The sequence below is a fragment of the Salvelinus sp. IW2-2015 genome, linkage group LG32 (assembly GCF_002910315.2).
Source record: "Salvelinus sp. IW2-2015 linkage group LG32, ASM291031v2, whole genome shotgun sequence".
Taxonomy (NCBI): domain Eukaryota; kingdom Metazoa; phylum Chordata; class Actinopteri; order Salmoniformes; family Salmonidae; genus Salvelinus; species Salvelinus sp. IW2-2015.
This window is the reverse complement of record NC_036871.1, coordinates 32620933-32638678: the sequence shown is the minus strand read 5'-3', so window position 1 is coordinate 32638678 and position 17746 is coordinate 32620933. Positions and strand designations below refer to the sequence as shown.

The 17746-nt window shown below is 44.8% G+C and overlaps 1 protein-coding gene across 1 annotated transcript in view; it reads right to left on the bottom strand.

The window, feature by feature from the left end:
* LOC111956422 (capping protein, Arp2/3 and myosin-I linker protein 3-like) overlaps nt 1-17746 on the bottom strand; it is a 62189-nt gene that overhangs the window by 12715 nt on the left and 31728 nt on the right. Inside the window, exons 8-16 of the mRNA XM_070436574.1 lie at nt 11803-11945; nt 5336-5425; nt 5170-5247; nt 4421-4437; nt 1262-1366; nt 773-842; nt 600-681; nt 400-496; nt 253-307 (exon numbers count right to left, since the gene is read on the bottom strand). Coding sequence (XP_070292675.1) covers nt 253-307; nt 400-496; nt 600-681; nt 773-842; nt 1262-1366; nt 4421-4437; nt 5170-5247; nt 5336-5425; nt 11803-11945 — 737 coding nt within the window. The remainder of the gene's footprint in view (nt 1-252; nt 308-399; nt 497-599; nt 682-772; nt 843-1261; nt 1367-4420; nt 4438-5169; nt 5248-5335; nt 5426-11802; nt 11946-17746) is intronic.

The following is a 17746-nucleotide window of genomic DNA, read 5'->3' as shown; positions in this document are numbered from 1 at the left end:
TAAACAAACAGCTGACTGGCGCATCACTAGTGTGTGTGTGTCTGAGTGCTGTATGTTCATGTTATTTCTGTGAGTTATCAGCATCAACAGCAGTAAATAATGGTGTCAGTTCATTATCATACTAGGGTATGGCAGAGTGGGTGAGAAGGTTAAACATGTGAGTACATAAATATACCTGTATCGTACGTGTATGAGTGTGTAGGAGAGTTTGTGTGTCTCAGTGTGTGTGTTCAAATGCATTATACAACTCACACACTCTTCATCTTGCACTAGCTGAACTAGTTTCTGCAGAATGTCATGTAGTACCCTGCAGACAAAGAATTGGCAGTGTAAGACAAAACATCCATCGTCCCAGGGTGTGTTTCTGAGTGCCTGTGGTGAATGGATTACTGTCCCTACCTGCCCTTGATGTTGAAGTTCTTGCCCAGCAGCAGGTGTTTGAGGGAGGGGTGTCTGGAGAAGGCTGGGATGACACCCAGCAGGTCACCATCCAACCCTGAGATCAAAGACAGAAACACAGAATAATCAATTTTAACTGCCATATGTTAGCCCTGAAAAGGCCCATAAGACTGTTGCATGCGTATGGGTCACTCTCTCACCGTTGTCTGATATGTCCAAAGTTCCGATGCAGGCCACTCTAGGAAACAGCTCCTGGAGCACCCCGGCACCTGCAGACCTCAGCTGAGAGAGGAAAGGGGAGAGAGAGAAGACTAAATCAAATGGAGAGACAGGAAGGCAAGGTAATTCAGACTGTAGCAGACGGGCACTTCACCTCACAGCCGCTGATGTCCAAGTGTAAATCAGTGATGTGAGGATTGGAAGACAGGCCCAGGAAGAGAGCTCTGAAAAATGGAAGAAGGGAGAGAGAAGCGGTCAAGAAACGTCAATGCATAGCAAACTAATTTCATTTTTTCCCCTTAATTGCTGTGACTAATTTTTCATACATTTTCCTCAAATGAAACCACGTGGCTTTTCTATTCACACACAGTGGTTCTGCAGCAGTCTTAAAGGCTTTTGGAGAAAAGGAGCTTAGAGATTACTAAAACTACTTTGCCACTACTTTGCCAGTACGTGCTTAAAGGGAAAAATGCAAGAGGTGTGGTAAAAAAAAACACACCTTCACTTGATAGGAAGTTTAGATTTACCAACAAACATGATAAGGAATTCATGTAGGGTAGGTAAATAAATGATAGACTGAGTTAGCTGGTCTTGAGTGAGTCCGTCATTTTGGCAGTTGGCCAGAGCGGAGTCCCTATCTCACCTCAGGGTGTCCAGAGGAAGCTTCATAGAAGACAGGTTGACGTGTGTGAGACTGAAGGCTGAGCTGAAGAACTGCCTGAAGACAGGAAGAGTCTCCCTCACTTTCCTAAAAGATAAAGAGACAGGGAGAGAGGTAGGGAGGGGGAGAGAGAGAACAAATGAGAGAGAGAAAGAAGTCAGAAGAATAGATATTAAGGCTAGGTCACCATTATTGCACAGTCAACTGCAGTAAATGGCAGGCCTTCAAATAACTACTAAACTCAGCAAAAAAGGAAACGTCCTCTCACTGTCAACTGTATTTATTTTCAGCAAACTTAATGTGTAAATATTTGTATGAACAAAAGATTCAACAACTGAGACATAAACTGAACAAGTTCCACAGACATGTGACTAACAGAAATGGAATAATGTTTGCCTGAACAAAGGTGGGGGGGGGGTCAAAATCAAAAGTAACAGTCAGTATCTGGTGTGGCCACCAGCTGCATTAAGTACTGCAGTGCATCTCCTCCTCATGGACTGCACCAGATTTGCCAGTTCTTGCTGTGAGATGTTACCCCACTCTTCCACCAAGGCACATGCAAGTTCCCGMACATTTCTGGGGGAAATATCCCTAGCCCTTAAACTCAGATCCAACAGGTCCCAGACGTGCTCAATGGGATTGAGATCCGGGCTCTTTGCTGGCCATGGCAGAACACTGACATTCCTGTCTTGCAGGAAATCACGCACAGAACGAGCAGTATGGCTGGTGACATTGTCATGCTGGAGGGTCATGTCAGGATGAGCCTGCAGAAAGGGTACCACATGAGGGAGGAGGATGTCTTCCCTTTAACGCACAGCGTTGAGATTGCCTGCAATGACAACAAGCTCAGTCTGATGATGCTGTGACACACCGCCCCAGACCATGACGGACCCTCCACCTCCAAATCGATCCCYCTCCAGAGTACAGGCCTCMGTGTAACGCTCATTCCTTRGACGATAAACGCYAATCCGACCATCACCCCTGGTGAGACAAAACCGCGACTCGTCAGTGAAGAGCACTTTTTGCCAGTCCTGTCTGGRCCAGCGACHGTGGGTTTGTGCCCATAGGCGACGTTGTTGCCGGTGATGTCTGGTGAGGACCTGCCTTACAACAGGCCTACAAGCCCTCAGTCCAACCTCTCTCAGCCTATTGCGGACAGTCTGAGCACTGATGGAGAGATTGTGCGTTCCTGGTTGTTGCCATCCTGTACCTGTCCCGCTGGTGTGATGTTCGAATGTACCGAACCTGTGCAGGTGTTGTTACACATGGTCTGCCACTGCGAGGACGATCAGCTGTCCGCCCTGTCTCCCTGTAGCGCTGTCTTAGGCGTCTCACAGTACGGACATTGCAATATATTGCCCACATCTGCAGTCCTCAGGCCTCCTTGCAGCATGCCTAAGGCACGTTCACGCAGATGAGCAGGGCATCTTTCTTTTGGTGTTTTTCAGAGTCAGTAGAAAGGCCTCTTTAGTGTTCTAAGTTTTCATAACCATGACTTTAATTGCCTACTGTGTGTAAGCGGTAAGTGTCTTAACGACCGTTCCACAGGTGCATGTTCATAAATTATTTATGGTTCATTGAAAAAGCATGGGAAACAGTGTTTAAACCCTTTACAATGAAGATCTGTGAAGTTATTTGGATTTTTACGAATTATCTTTGAAAGACAGGGTCCTGAAAAAGGGACGTTTCTTTTTTTGCTGAGTTTATAATATCAGAGAATGTGAACAACACGAAACAGTTTAACTTACAAAAATAGTTTTGTATCAAACCATCTGCTAACACAACTAGGCGTGAAATATTTTCCTTGTGGACCCAGACACACACTTCAGCGGCCCATATGTGGTTGGCTATCTGCTATCTGCCATAGCAGATAACAGAAGCATCCAGGCATTTAATTGTAATATAGGGGACGGTATGTTCCTAAATTGTAGAACGCATAACTAACACCCATTTTAGCCTGACCATTCAAATAATTAAACACAGAAGAAGTGGAGAGAGGCAGAAAGATAAAGAAAGAGATAGCAGACAAGGGGTTTATGGGGGCTCATGCCAGAGCATGACATTATGATAACAGGTCTGTGTTCCCAACATGTGCTATCCGACCTATGGGCTCATCAGCATAAATCCTGCAAGACGGGGCTGCAGGCAAGAGACTTGGGCTGGCTTTAGTCACATAGAGATGAGCAACAGATACACACAGCACAGAAGGGCCAGGGTAAACACCGCACACTGTTACAGTCAATGCTCTGGAGGAAAGAAAGACAGAGAGACAGAGAGAGAAAGAGAGAGAGAGGATAGCGCTGGCTGTTAATATTCATGAGTTTTCCCTCTTATCAGCTCAAACAGATTTATGTCCCGTGTCATGTGGCGCGATCAGAGCTCAGGCAGAACCACCACGGCTCTAGTGACTGCTGCCACACATACAGCTGATTACCATGACCTAGTGAAGGACAGACACACAGAAAGGGAGGGAGCGGAGAGCGAGTGAGAAAACAATCAAGAGAGATGCAATAGAGAAAGAGAGGCATGAGAGGGATGGAGAAAGAGAGGATAGAGAGGGATGGTGAGATATAGATGTATATTAATAGTAGAAAGAGAGAGAGAGAGATAAATAGTAGAGAGAAAAGAGCTGGAGCGAGGGAGGTGAGTGGGTGAGTGAGAAAATGGTGGCGCGAGAGCCTGGGGTTTTGAACAATAATTCCCTTCTAAAATTAGTCTAATTTTTCAGAAACTTTTCCATAATGGAGTAATCTGCAGAGCAGCGATGGGGTTGCTGCTCTGCCAGTCCTGAGGGAGGCCAGGTGAGAGATGGATCTGCTGCTCCAGATCATTCTGATCCAAACTAGTTAAACACTGGCTCAGAGACAGAATAGATAGATGAGGGGGCAACTTGTACAGTTGTACACATTTCTATCTAATTCGGTCTAGGTGGTAGGTACAGGGGTAAATGCCCATCTGTGATAGAATGTCTTGTGCTGACTCCTTGGAGTCCATGTAGACTGGAATGTCTACATGGACACTTTCCATCAGGGATGATAAGCTGTCATGTAGGCTTACTGGTGTTTGCCCCTCAGGGATAAATAAAGATAAGTGAATAGAATTGGATTAAGGTCCATTCAAAGGGATAGACAGACACCTCACCTGTGAGAGAAGCAGTTCTTGGAGAGATTCAGGTAAGAGAGATCAACACAACATCCCCTCAACAGAGCACCAAATAACTGTTATGGAGAGAAACCAATACATTAGTAATCATTATGTTTACACAACAACAAATACATACAAATATCAATCATGAAAATAAGCTTTGCAGTTTCATGGTCATTTTCCTAAGAGTCAAGATTACAATCTGTTAGCAAAAATGCAAATGTTCTCACAAATCTATTAACAATAAAATAAAATTACAATTTCAAAAAGTCCACCAGACTCTCGACAGGGGAGATTACATTGGAGAAAACAAGATATGAAACCAATAACATCGTCACGATAACTCATCCATAAAGAGAGTGTTCTCCTTTCATCCCAAAAAGACACCAGAGGAAGAGGAGTGAGTTGGGAACAAGTAATGACAGAACAGAAGCTTTCTGTCTCAGAATACATTCATATTCTATACAAAATTCATGCTCAACATTAGAGGTAAATTCTTCCTGTTTTTAGGGCAGAATGTTCCTCCCAAAGTTATACAGATGAAATGTCATGCTCATACATTTGTAAACTACAGAACTGTTATATAGCCCAATTAGCGCATCCACACCTCCACTTCAATTACTACAAAGTCCACTTCATTATGCGTGTTAGTTAGACTATCCTGATCATAGACCAGACAGTGTATGTTAAGCGTCTTTAACTGTATGATCAAAGCATGAAGCAGTCAGAGTGGAGACACTACTAACCGAGTCCACAGTGCAGTCGGTCCCAGAGAGGTCCAGATGAAACAGGCAATTAGTCTGGGCTAGGAACAGGTACATGTTCTGGAGAGTGATAAACAGAGAGACAGTCAGTGTGTTTGTGTATGTTGCATGCCTGTACTGTACATGTGGAGTTTATGTGTGGTCTCACCGTAGCATCCTCCCCAGACAGAATCCCAGGGTTCTTACTCAGGTCCAGGTGAAGCAGAGAGTTGGTGTAGTCATCACTGGAGCAGAGGGCCTGTGAGAGAGACACCACACCTGAGAGAGAGACAAATTAATTAATTAAGAAATAGTCTGTTGACATAGAGAAAATACGGTAACTGCAGCAGGGGAGGGAAAGAGTCACTAATCACATAAACCCTCCATCTGAAACCAAAATCAGCACTATTAACCAGACAACTATCAGAGCCATCCACTAATCACATAAAACCCTCCATCTGAAACCAAAATCAGCACTATTAACCAGACAACTATCAGAGCCATCCACTAATCACATAAAACCCTCATCTGAAACCAAAACACAAATATGTGGATATAATCGGCCCATTACATTAGAGCAGCAAATTAAAATCTATTTTTAAATCTCTTCATTGCAGAAAATACAGTTTCTTCTTAATAAGAGAAACAAAATAGTAAGAACAGGTTTAGTAAGCAAGTGAACTCAATACATCCTAATTTGGCCAAAATGAGGGCAGACATGCAGGGCAAGACTTTGTACTTTCATGTTGGCTTTGAAGCCTGGAACGAAAGTCTACAGTTAGAGCAATGAAGCAAAGACTGTTAGTAACTTAGCCCTGTGCAATCTACCAAACTGTTAGTAACCGTAGCCCTTGCTCTACCAAACTGTTAGTAAACCCTAGCCCTGTGCTCTACCAAACTGTTAGTAACTTGCCCTGTGCCTCACCCGCCAAACTGTTAGTAATTTAGCCCTGTGTTTCTATCCAAACTGTTAGTTAACTTAGCCCTGTGCTCTACCAAGACTGTTAGAAACTTGCCCTGTGCTCTACCAAACGTTAGTATTTAGCCCTGTGCTGCTACCAAAACTGTTAGTCTTTCGGAACTTCGCCTTGTCTCCACCAACTGTTAGTAATTAGCCCTGTGTTCACCAAACTGTTAGTAACTTAGCCCTGTGCTCTACCAAACGTTAGTAACTTGCCCTGTCTCACCAAACTGTTATAACTTAGCCCTAGTCTCTCTACAAACACTGTAGTAACTTGCCCTGCTGCTCTACCAAACTGTTAGTTAACTACCCTGTGCTCTACCCAAACTGTTAGTAACACTTGCCCTTGGCTCACCAAACTGTGTTTACCCTATCTCTCCAAAGCTTTAGTAACTCTTAGCCCTGTGCTCTTTACCAAACTGTTAGTAACTGCCCTGTGTGCTCCTACCAAAACTGTTAGTAATTAGCCCTTGTCCTACCCAACTGCTTAGTAACTTGCCCTGTGCTCTACCAAACTGGTTAGTAACTTGCCCTGTGCTTCTACCAAACTGTTAGTAACTTGCCCTGTGCTCCACCAAACTGTTAGTAATTTAGCCCTGTGTTCTCAAACTGTAGTTACCTGTCTACCAAACTTTAGTAACTTGCCCTGTTTTCTACCAAAATGTTAGTAACTTGCCCTTTGCTCTACCCAAACTGTTAGTAACTGTGCCCTGTGCTCTACCAAACTGTTAGTAACTTGCCCTGTGCTCTACCATGACACACTGCTCTACCCAAACGTTAGTAATTGCCCTGTGTTGTACCAAACTGTTAGTAACTTGCCCTGTGTTCTACCCAAACTGTTATAACCTTGCCTGTGCTCTACAAACTGTTAGTAACCTGCCCTGTGTTCTACCAAACTGTTAGTAACTTTGCCCTGTCTCTACCAAACTGTTAGTAACCTAGCCCTGTGTTCAACCAAACTGGTCAGTAAACTTGCCCTGTGCTCTACCAAACTGTTAGTAACTGTGCCTGTGCTCTACCAAACTGTTAGTAACTTGCCCATGTGCTCCACCAAACGTAGTAATTTAGCCCTGTGCTCTACCAAACGTGTAGTAACTTGCCCTGTGCTCCACCAAACTGTTAGTAACCTAGCCCTGTGCTCTACCAAACTGTTAGTAAACTTGCCCTTGCTCCACCAAACTGTAGTAACTTGCCCTGTGCTCCACCAAACTGTTAATAACTTGCCTTTCTCTACCAAATGGTTAGTAACTTGCCCTGTGTTCTACAACTGTTTAGAAATTAGCCCTGTGTTCTATCAAACTGTACTAAGTTTTAGCCCTGTGCTCTACCAAACCTTAGTAACTTGCCCTGTGTTCTATCAACACTGCTAGTAACTTAGCCCTGTGCTCTAACCAAACTGTTAGTAACTTGCCCTGTGCTCTACCAAACTGTTAGTAACTTGCCCTGTGTTCTACAAACTGTTAGTAACTTGCCCTGTGCTCTACCAAAACTTTAGTAACTTGCCCTGTGTTCTACCAAACTGTTAGTAACTTGCCCTGTGCTCTACCAAACTGTTAGTAAACCTAGCCCTGTGCTCTACCAAACTGTTAGTAACTTGCCCTGTGTTGTACCAAACTGTTAGTAACTTGCCCTGTGTTCTACCAAACTGTTAGTAACTTGCCCTTGTCTCCAACTGTGTAACAGCCCTGTTCTACCAAACTGTTAGTAACTTGCCCGTGCTCTACCAAACTGTTAGTAACTAGCCCTGTGTTCACCAAACTGTTAGTAACTTGCCCTGTGCTCTACCAAACTGTTAGTAACTTGCCCTGTGCTCTACCAAACTGTTAGTAACTTGCCCTGTGCTCCACCAAACTGTTAGTAATTTAGCCCTGTGCTCTACCAAACTGTTAGTAACTTGCCTGTGCTCCACCAAACTGTTAGTAACCAGCCCTGTGCTCTACCAAACTGTTAGTAACTTGCCCTGTGCCCACCAAAAATGTTAGTAACTTGCCCTGTGCTCTACCAAACTGTTAATAACTTGCCCTGTTCTCTACCAAATGGTTAGTAATTCCCTGTGTTCTATCAAACTGTTAGTAATTTAGCCCTGTGTTCTATCAAACTGCTAGTAATTTAGCCCTGTGGCTCTACCAAACGGTTAGTAACTTGCCCTGTGTTCTATCAAACTGCTAGTAACTTAGCCCTGTGCTCTACCAAACTGTTTAGTAACTTGCCCTGTGCTCTACCAAACTGTTAGTAACTTGCCCTGTGTTCTACCAAACTTTTAGTAACTTGCCCTGTTCTCTACCAAACTGTTAGTAACTTGCCCTGGTTCTACCAAACTTTATTAACTTGCCCTGTGCTCTACCAAACTGTTAGTAACCTAGCCCTGTGCTCTACCAAACTGTTAGTAACTTCCCTGTGTTGTACCAAACTGTTAGTAACTTGCCTGTGTCTACCAAACTGTTAGTAACTTCCCTGTGCTCTACCAAACTGTTAGTAACCTAGCCCTGTGTTCTACCAAACTGTTAGTAACTTCCCTGTGCTCTACCAAACTGTTAGTAACCTAGCCCTGTGTTCAACCAAACTGTTAGTAACTTGCCCTGTGCCTACCAAACTGTTAGTAACTTTCCCTGTTGCTCTACCAAACTGTTAGTAACTTGCCCTGTGCTCCACCAAACTGTTAGTAATTTAGCCCTGTGCTCTACCAAACTGTTAGTAACTTGCCCTGTGCTCCACCAAACTGTTAGTAACCTAGCCCTGTGCTCTAAAAAGTAACTGCCTGTGCTCCACCAAACTGTTAGTAATTCCCGTGCTCTACCAAATGTTAACTGCCCTATTCTCTACCAAATGGTTAGTAACTTGCCCTGTGTTCTATCAAACTGTTAGTAATTTAGCCCTGTGTTCTATCAAACTGCTAGTAATTTTAGCCCTGTGCTCTACCAAACGGTTAGTAACTTGCCCTGTGTTCTTCAAACTGCTAGTAACTAGCCCTGTGCTCTACCAAACTGTTAGTAACTTGCCCTGTGCTCTACCAAACTGTTAGTAACCTAGCCCTGTGCTCTACCAAACTGTTAGTAACCTAGCCCTGTGCTCTACCAAACTGTTAGTAACCTAGCCCTGTGCTCTACCAAACTGTAGTAACTTGCCCCGTGTTGTACCAAACTGTTAGTAACTTCCCTGTGTTTACCAAACTGTTAGTAACCTACCCTGTGCTCTACCAAACTGTTAGAACTTGCCCTGTGTTCTATCAAACTGTTAGTAACTTGCCCTGTGTTCTATCAAACTGTTAGTTAACTTGCCTGTGTTCTATCAAACTGCTAGTAACTGCCCTGTGTTCTATCAAAACTGCTAGTAACTTGCCCTGTTTCTATCAAACTGTTAGTAACTTGCCCTGTTTCTATCAAACTGTATTTGCCTTGTTTTACCAAACTGTTAGAACCTACCCTGTGCTCCACCAAACTGTTAGAACTTGCCCTGTGTTACAAACTGTTAGTAACTTGCCCTGTGCTCTACAAAACTGTTAGTAACTTGCCCTGTGCTCCACCAAACTGTTAGTAACTTGCCCTGTGTTCTATCAAAACTGCTAGTAACTGCCCTGTGCTCCACCAAACTGTTAGTAACTTGCCCTGTTCTCTACAACTGTTAGTACTTGCCCTGCTCTACCAAACTTTAGTAACTTGCCCTGTTCTCTACAAACTGTTAGTAACTTCCCTTTCTCTCAACTGTTGAACTTGCCCTGTTCTCTACCAAACTGTTAGTAACTTGCCCTGCTGCTCTACCAAACTGTTAGTAACCTAGCCCTGTTCTCTACCAAACTGTTAGTAACTTGCCCTGTGCTCCACCAAACTGTTAGTAACTTGCCCTGTGTTCTACCAAACTGTTAGTAACTTGCCCTGTTGCTCTAACCAAACTGTTAGTAATTTGCCCTGTGCTCTACCAAACTGTTAGTAATTTAGCCCTTGTCTCTACCAAACTGTTATAACTTGCCCTTTTCTACCAAACTGTTAGTAAACCTAGCCCTGTGCTCTACCAAACTGTTAGTAACTTGCCCTTTCTCTACCAAACTGTTAGTAACTTGCCCTGTTCTCTTACCAAACTGTTAGTAACTTGCCCTGTTCTCTACCAAACTGTTAGTAACTTGCCCTGTTCTCTACCAAACTGTTAGTAACTTGCCCTGTTCTCTACCAAACTGTTAGTAAACTTGCCTTCCTCCAAACTTTAGTAACTTGCCCTGTGTTCTACCAAACTGTTAGTAACTTGCGCTGTGCTCTACCAAACTGTTAGTAATTAGCCCTTGTTTCTACCAAACTCGTTAGTAACTTGCGCTGTGCTCTACCAAACTATTAGTAATTTAGCCCTGTGTTCTACCAAACTTTTAGTAAACCTATCCCTGTGCTCACACCAAACTGTTAGAATTTGCCCTGTGCTCTACCAAACTGTTAGTAACTTAGCCCTGTGTTCTACCAAACTGTTAGTAACTTAGCCCTGTGTTCTACCAAACTGTTAGTAATGAACCACATACAGTGGCAGAACTAACTCTGCTCTACCAAACTACTGCCACCATATAGTAGATTCTGTTAATCCCTAATTCGCCTAGAATAAAGAGGAAATTAGCAGACAGCAGACAGGCATGTTGCATTGTGCTGTACTCAGAGGCAATCCTTCTTCTGTAAATCTATCTAGTTTCAATGTTTATTTGTCACGTGCACAGTGTAAAATAGTACAGTGAAATGTTTTCTTGCAAACTCTTTCCCAACAATGCAGTATTCACTATCAAGGTGAGTAAATATATAAACTCAGCAAAAAAAGAAATGTCCCTTTGTCAGGACCCTGTCTTTCATAGATAATGAGCGGGATCGATTTGGAGGTGGAGGGTCCGTCAGGGTCTGGGGCGGTGTGTCACAGCATCATCGGACAGAGCTTGTTGTCATTGCAGGCAATCTCAACGCTGTGCATTACAGGGAAGACATCCTCCTCCCTCATGTGGTACCCTTCTTGCAGGCTCATTCTGACATGACCCTCCAGCATTACAATGCCACCAGCCACACTGCTCATTCTGTGCGTGATTTCCTGCAAGACAGTAATGTCAGTGTTCTGCCATGGCCAGCAAAGTGCCCGGATCTCAATCCCATTGAGCACGTCTGGGATCTGTCGGATCGTAAGGTGAGGGCTAGGGCCATTCCCCCCAGAAATGTCCGGGAACTTGCATGTGCCTTGGTGGAAGAGTGAGGTAACATCTCACAGCAAGAACTGGCAAATTTGGTGCAGTCCATGAGTAGGAGATGCACTGCAGTACTTAATGCAGCTGGTGGCCACACCAGATACGGACTACTTGTGATTTTGACCCCCCTTTGTTCAGGGACACATTATTCAATTTATGTTAGTCACATGTCTGTGGAACTTGTTCAGTTTATGTCTCAGTTGTTGAATCTTGTTATGTTCATACAAATATTTACACAAGTTTGCTGAAAATAAATGCGGTTGACAGTGAGAGGACGTTTCTTTTTTTGCTGAGTTTATATATAAATAGATTTGAATCATAAATGTGACAAACATAAGAGAACATAAACCATAGGACCCTGTATGGCTCAAGAGTCCCATGTGTTTTTTTTTCTCTCCTGAAAACCCCTCGGAACCTCATGACCTCATATAGGGCATATGAGGTCATGAGGTTCCGAGAGCAGTGGAGCGGTGACCACCACACGGGGGCACTGTGGCCCAGGGGACAGAGAGGACAGAGGGATGAACACACCCTTAGAGGAGAGGGACGTCTTGGAGAGGTTGAGCAGACGAAGGCCTTTGTTGAGGCGACACACCAGTTGGATGAGGTTTGACACTCCTGGAGAGAAACGCATATGGGAGTAAGTTGTCAGAGTGAAAGAAACACACACACACACACACACACACACACACACACACACAGAGATCAGAGAAAATACACACCCTTGACAACACCATACACTACCGGTCAAAAGTTTTATAACACCTACTCATTCAAGGGTTTTTCTTTATTTTTACTTTTTTCTACATTGTAGAATAATTGTGAAGGCATCAAAACTATGAAATAACACATATGGAATCATGTAGTAACCAAACAATTGTAAAACAAATCGAAATATATTTTAGATTTGAGATTCTTCAAATAGCCACCCTTTGCCTTGATGACAGCTTTGCACACTCTTGGCATTCTCTCAACCAGCTTCATGAGGCAGTCACCTTGAATGCATTTCAATGAACAGGTGTGCCTTGTTAAAAGTTAATTTGTGGAATTTCTGTCCTTCTTAATGCGTTTGAGCCAATCAGTTGTGTTGGGACAAGGTAGGGGAGTATACAGAAGACAGCCCTATTTTGTTAAAGACCAAGTCCATATTTTGACAAGAACAGCTCAAATAAGCAAAGAGAAATGACAGTTCATCATTACTTTAAGACTATGAAAGTCAGTCACTCGAAAAAATTTCAAGAATTTTGAAAGTTTCTTCAAGTGCAGTCTCAAAAACCATCAAGCGCTATGATGAAACTGGCTCTCATGAGGACCGCCACAGAAATGGGAAGACGCAGAGTTACCTCTGCTGGAGAGGATAAGTTCATTAGAGTTAACTGCACCTCAGATTGCAGCCCAAATAAATGCTTCACAGAGTTCAAGTAACAGACACATCTCAACATCAACTGTCAGAGGAGACGTGAATCAGGCCTTCATGGTCGAGTTGCTGCAAAGAAACCACTACTAAAGGACACCAATATTAATAAGAGATTTGTTAGGGCCAAGAAACCTGAGCAATGGAGATTAGACCGGTGGAAATATTTCCTTTGGTCTGGAGTCCAAATTGGAGATTCTTGGTTCCAACCGCCGTGTCGTTGTGAGACGCGGTGTGGGTGAACGGATGATCTCTGCATGTGTATTTCCCACCGTAATGCATGGAGGAGGAGGTGTGATGGTGTGTGGGTGCTTTGCTGGTGACACCGTGCTGTGATTTATTTAAATCAAGGCACACTTAACCAGCATGGCCTACCACAGCATTCTGCAGCAATACGACATCCCATCTGGTTTGGGCTTAGTGGGACTATCATTTGTTTTCAACAGGCAATGACCCAACACACCTTCAACTGTGTAAGGGTATTTTACCAAAAAGGAGAGTGATGGAGTGCTGCATCAGATGACCTGGCGCCACAATCACCCAACCTCAACCAAATTGAGATGGTTTGGGATGAGTCGGTCCGCAGAGTCCGACTCTCGCTACATATTCGTTGCCAACCCACTGGCTCCAGGTCATCTATACGTCTTTGCTAGGTAAAGCTCCACCTTATCTCAGCTCACTGGTCACCATAGCAACACCCACCAGTACGCGCTCCAGCAGGTATATTTCACTGGTCATCCCAAAGCCAACACCTCTTTTGCCGCCTTTCCTTCCAGTTCTCTGCTGCCAATGACTGGAACGAATTGCAAAAATCACTTAAGTTGGAGACTTATATCGCCCTCACTAACTTTAAGCGTTAGCGGTCAGAGCAGCTTACCGATCGCTGCAGCTGCACACAGCCCGTCTGTAAATAGCCCATCCAACCAACTACCTACCTCATCCCCATATGTTTTTGTTTTCTGCTCTTTTGCACACCCAATATTTCTACTTGCACATCCTCATCTGCACATATATCATGCTAAATTGTAATTACTTTGCCACTATTGGCCTATTTATTGCCTATTCTTACTTAATTTGCACACACTGTATACAGATTTCTATTGTGTTATGACTGTACGTTTGTTTATCCCATGTGTAACTCTGTGTTGTTGTTTTGTCGCACTGCTTTGCTTTATCTTGGCCAGGTCGCAGTTGTAAATGAGAACTTGTTCTCAACTGGCCTAACGTTACCTGGTTAAATAAAGGTGAAATAAAAAAAATTATAAATAAAAGAGTGAAGGAAAAGCAGCCAAAAAGTGCTCAGCATATGTGGGAACTCCTTCAAGACTGTTGGAAAAGCATTCAGGTGAAGCTGGTTGAGAGAATGCCAAGAGTGTGAAAAGCTGTCATCAAGGCAAAGGGTGGCTATTTGAAGAATCTTGTATAACACTTTCTTGGTTACTACATGATCCTTTATGTGTTATTTCATAGTTTAAAGTCTTCACCATTATTCTACAAGTAGAAAATAGTAAAAATAAAATCAAAACCCTTGGATGAGTAGATGTTTTAAAACTTTTGATAGGTAGTGTGTACATGGTCAGCAAAATCAACACACACACATATGTGCATAATCTATGCAGACAAAAAGATAATTCTAGTACATGGCGTCTACAGGCACACAGTGATGTGAGTGGAGTGACAGGTGTCAGAAAGGCACATTCTGATGTACTAATGAGAGTACGCAGACAACCCTGACTCACAATGGAGGACACACACACACACACACACACACACACACACACACACACACACACACACACACACACACAACACAACACACACACCACACACACACACACACACACACACACACACACACACACACACACAATCTGCAGAGTAAACAGCAAACACTGAGAAAGATGGACCCAGACTGGCATTCACACACATTACTGATGCTGAAAAAGAGTGAATGAGTAACAGAGTGCCTCTGAGGCTCCTGTACCTTGGTTGTCCAGGGTTGTGGGCCAGGTTGAGCGAGTGGATCACAGAGCAGGGTTTCAGACAGAGCTGTCGCCATTTTCTGAGGGAAGTCTCTAAAATAGCAATATGGAAAGAAGATGGATTAAATATTGTTTTGATGCTTGCTGTGATACATTATACATCAGAGTATGTCTGAGTCATGGTAGAGAAAAATCTAAAGTCAGGAGTGAAGTCAGAATGGCAAGACAAGAATAAGACAGATAAAAGAGGAGATGAAAGAGAGAAATGACATATCAGGAGGATGGAGGAGTCTCACGATTTGAGGCCAGCGTTCTCCAGAGTGAGTTCTTCCAGACTGCTGGACTTACTGACGGTGTGAAGGACCTGCTCCACCACCTCTGACCCCGTGGGCGACACAGAGAGAGACTGTTACATGAACAGGCCCAGCTCCTGTTCAACCAACTAGAAAGAATGAAAACCTGGTAGCTGTCTAAACACAGACAGAAAACTAGATATCACATGCAATCAGTAATGTAGAGTGGATAGTTACAATGCGCATGTCTTTGCAGTAGAGTTTGTGAACCAAGTGTTGTACGCCATGGAAGCAACCATCACCGCCAGGCCCTGAAATAGACACAATTTCAGCCTCAGATTTAAAAATGAAATAATACATTCCACAGCCAAACAAAAACAATTATCCAGCAAAACAACTTTATCAGAGAGAGCCGTAGGGATGGATTGGGAATTATGTATGATTCTGCAGCACACTCTCCCTGTTGGGGGCGGGGGAAAGAGCGAGATGGAGCAAACTGATAGCGAGAGAGCCCGAGAGAAGAAGAGAGGCAGAGAGGGGGATCGATGGGCTGACTGAGGGAGGCCAGGTCAGTGGATACTCAGGTGGAGGTTCCACAGAGCCGTGTTTTGATCCTAGCCAACGGCCTAAAACCGTTTTATCCTGCCCAACACACCATGTGTCCAGTAGGAGGGAGAGACAGAGGGATGCAGGAGATAGACAGACAGGGGGGCGAGGGAGAGAGAGACAGGGGCGGAGGGAGAGAGAGACAAGGTAAGGAGGAAAGCGAGAAAGACAGAGGACGAGGGAGAGAGACAGAGGACAGAGGAGAGAGACAGGGACAGGGAGAGACAGGAGAGAGACTGGGCGAGAGGCAGGGGGAGGCGAGGGGGCGGGGGGACGAGGGCGGAGAAGGGAGGGGAGACAGGGGGACGGAGGCGAGAGACAGGGACGGGGGAGCGGGCGAGGCGAGAGACAGGGAGCGAGGGCGAGAGACGAGGGACGGAGGCGAGAGACAGGGGACGGAGGGCGAGAGACAGAGGGGACGGAGGGCGAGAGACAGGGACGGAGGCGGAGAACAGGGGGACGAGGGCGAGAGACAGGGGGACGGAGGCGAGAGACAGGGACGGAGGGCGAGAACAGGGGGACGGAGGGCGAGAGACAGGGACGGAGGAGGCAGAGACAGGGACGGAAGAAAGACGCAGGGGGACGGAGGGCGAGAACAGGGGGACGGAAGGAAAGAGGCAGGGGACGGAGGGCGAGAGACAGGGGACGGAAGGAAAGAGGCAGAGAGCGAGAGAGAAAGTGGCAGAGAGAGGAAGCAGCAAACAGAGACAACAGAGAGAAAGTGGCAGAGAGAGGAAGCAGCACGAACAGAGCGGAAGAAGGGCAGAGACCAACAGAGAGAAAGTGGCAGAGAGAGGAAGCAGCAAACAGAGAGAGACCAACAGAGCAAGAAAAGTGGCAGAAAGAGAAGCAGCAAACAGAGACCAACAGAGAAACAGTGGCCAGAGAGAGGAAGCAGCAAACAGAGACCAACAGAGAGAAAGTGGCAGAGAGAGGAAGCAGCAAACAGAGACCAACAGAGAGAAAGTGCAACAGATTGAGATAGAGCTCTTAAAAGGGAATGCCCTCAATTACATTAGGGCCCAGTCCAGTGTATGGCTGAGGGCTGCGTTCTCATTTCACATGCCACCATGGAGAGGACTTCCCTCTGGCTGGCCAAATGATGTGTGTGGTGTGCGTGTGTGTACACTCCACAACCTCTCCCAGTGTTCCCCACCAGCCAACAGCAGCACCCTCTTACCCTGGATTACTGGAACGATTTCCCTGAATCAACAATTCCACTAAAAGGGTGAGCTTCTCTTCAAGTCCATGTCTACGAGCGCTATCTATCCCCTTGGGGCCTGTAAGGCACTAGAGTATGACAGACTGCCAGCTATACTCCAGAGACACACACACACAGGAACCAGGTTTAGCTCGCTGTGGGGGTGAAGTTTGAACCCCCTGGGTTATTCCTGCAGGGCCAGACAGGCAGCAGAGGGAGAAAGGTGTCCACAGGAAGAATGAAATGAAATACAGTAGAAGAGTACAGCAGTCAGCAGACAAAGCATGGTGTCGGAGGCTGTAACTGTAGAAGGCAGAAATCAGAAGACATTGGGGGAATGTGAAATGACGGCCCAGAGTGATGCACCACAAATGCCTCCTGGTAGGGAGACAGGGAAGTCGGACAGTCAGAGGGTCAGCCTACAGGACGTGCTGGAACTAGAGCACCTGACAGTCACTTCATAGGACTACAGTCAAGTCTCAAATCACCTGCACGTTATTCTCATGTCATATTCACATCTCAGAAAAGGTGGTGTATTTGTATTTGTTATGCTGCCAAAGCAGCAGCTGCTCTTCGTGGGGTCCAGCAAAATGAAGGCAGTTTATACAATTTTAAAGACATTACAATACATTCACAGATTTCACAACACACTGTGTGCCCTCAGGCCCCTACTCCACCACTACCACATATCTACAGTACTAAATCCATGTTTATGTATAGTGCGTATGTTATCGTGTGTGTGTGTGTGTGTGTGTGTGTGTGTGTGTGTGTGTGCATGTGTCTGTGCCAATGTTTGTGTTGCTTCACACAAACATTGTACACAGTTTTTTTAAATGTGTTTTTTAAATCTAATTTTACTGCTTGCGTCAGTTACTTGATGTTAGAACAGAACAGGTGGTGTACCTGCTGTCCAGGGTTACAGA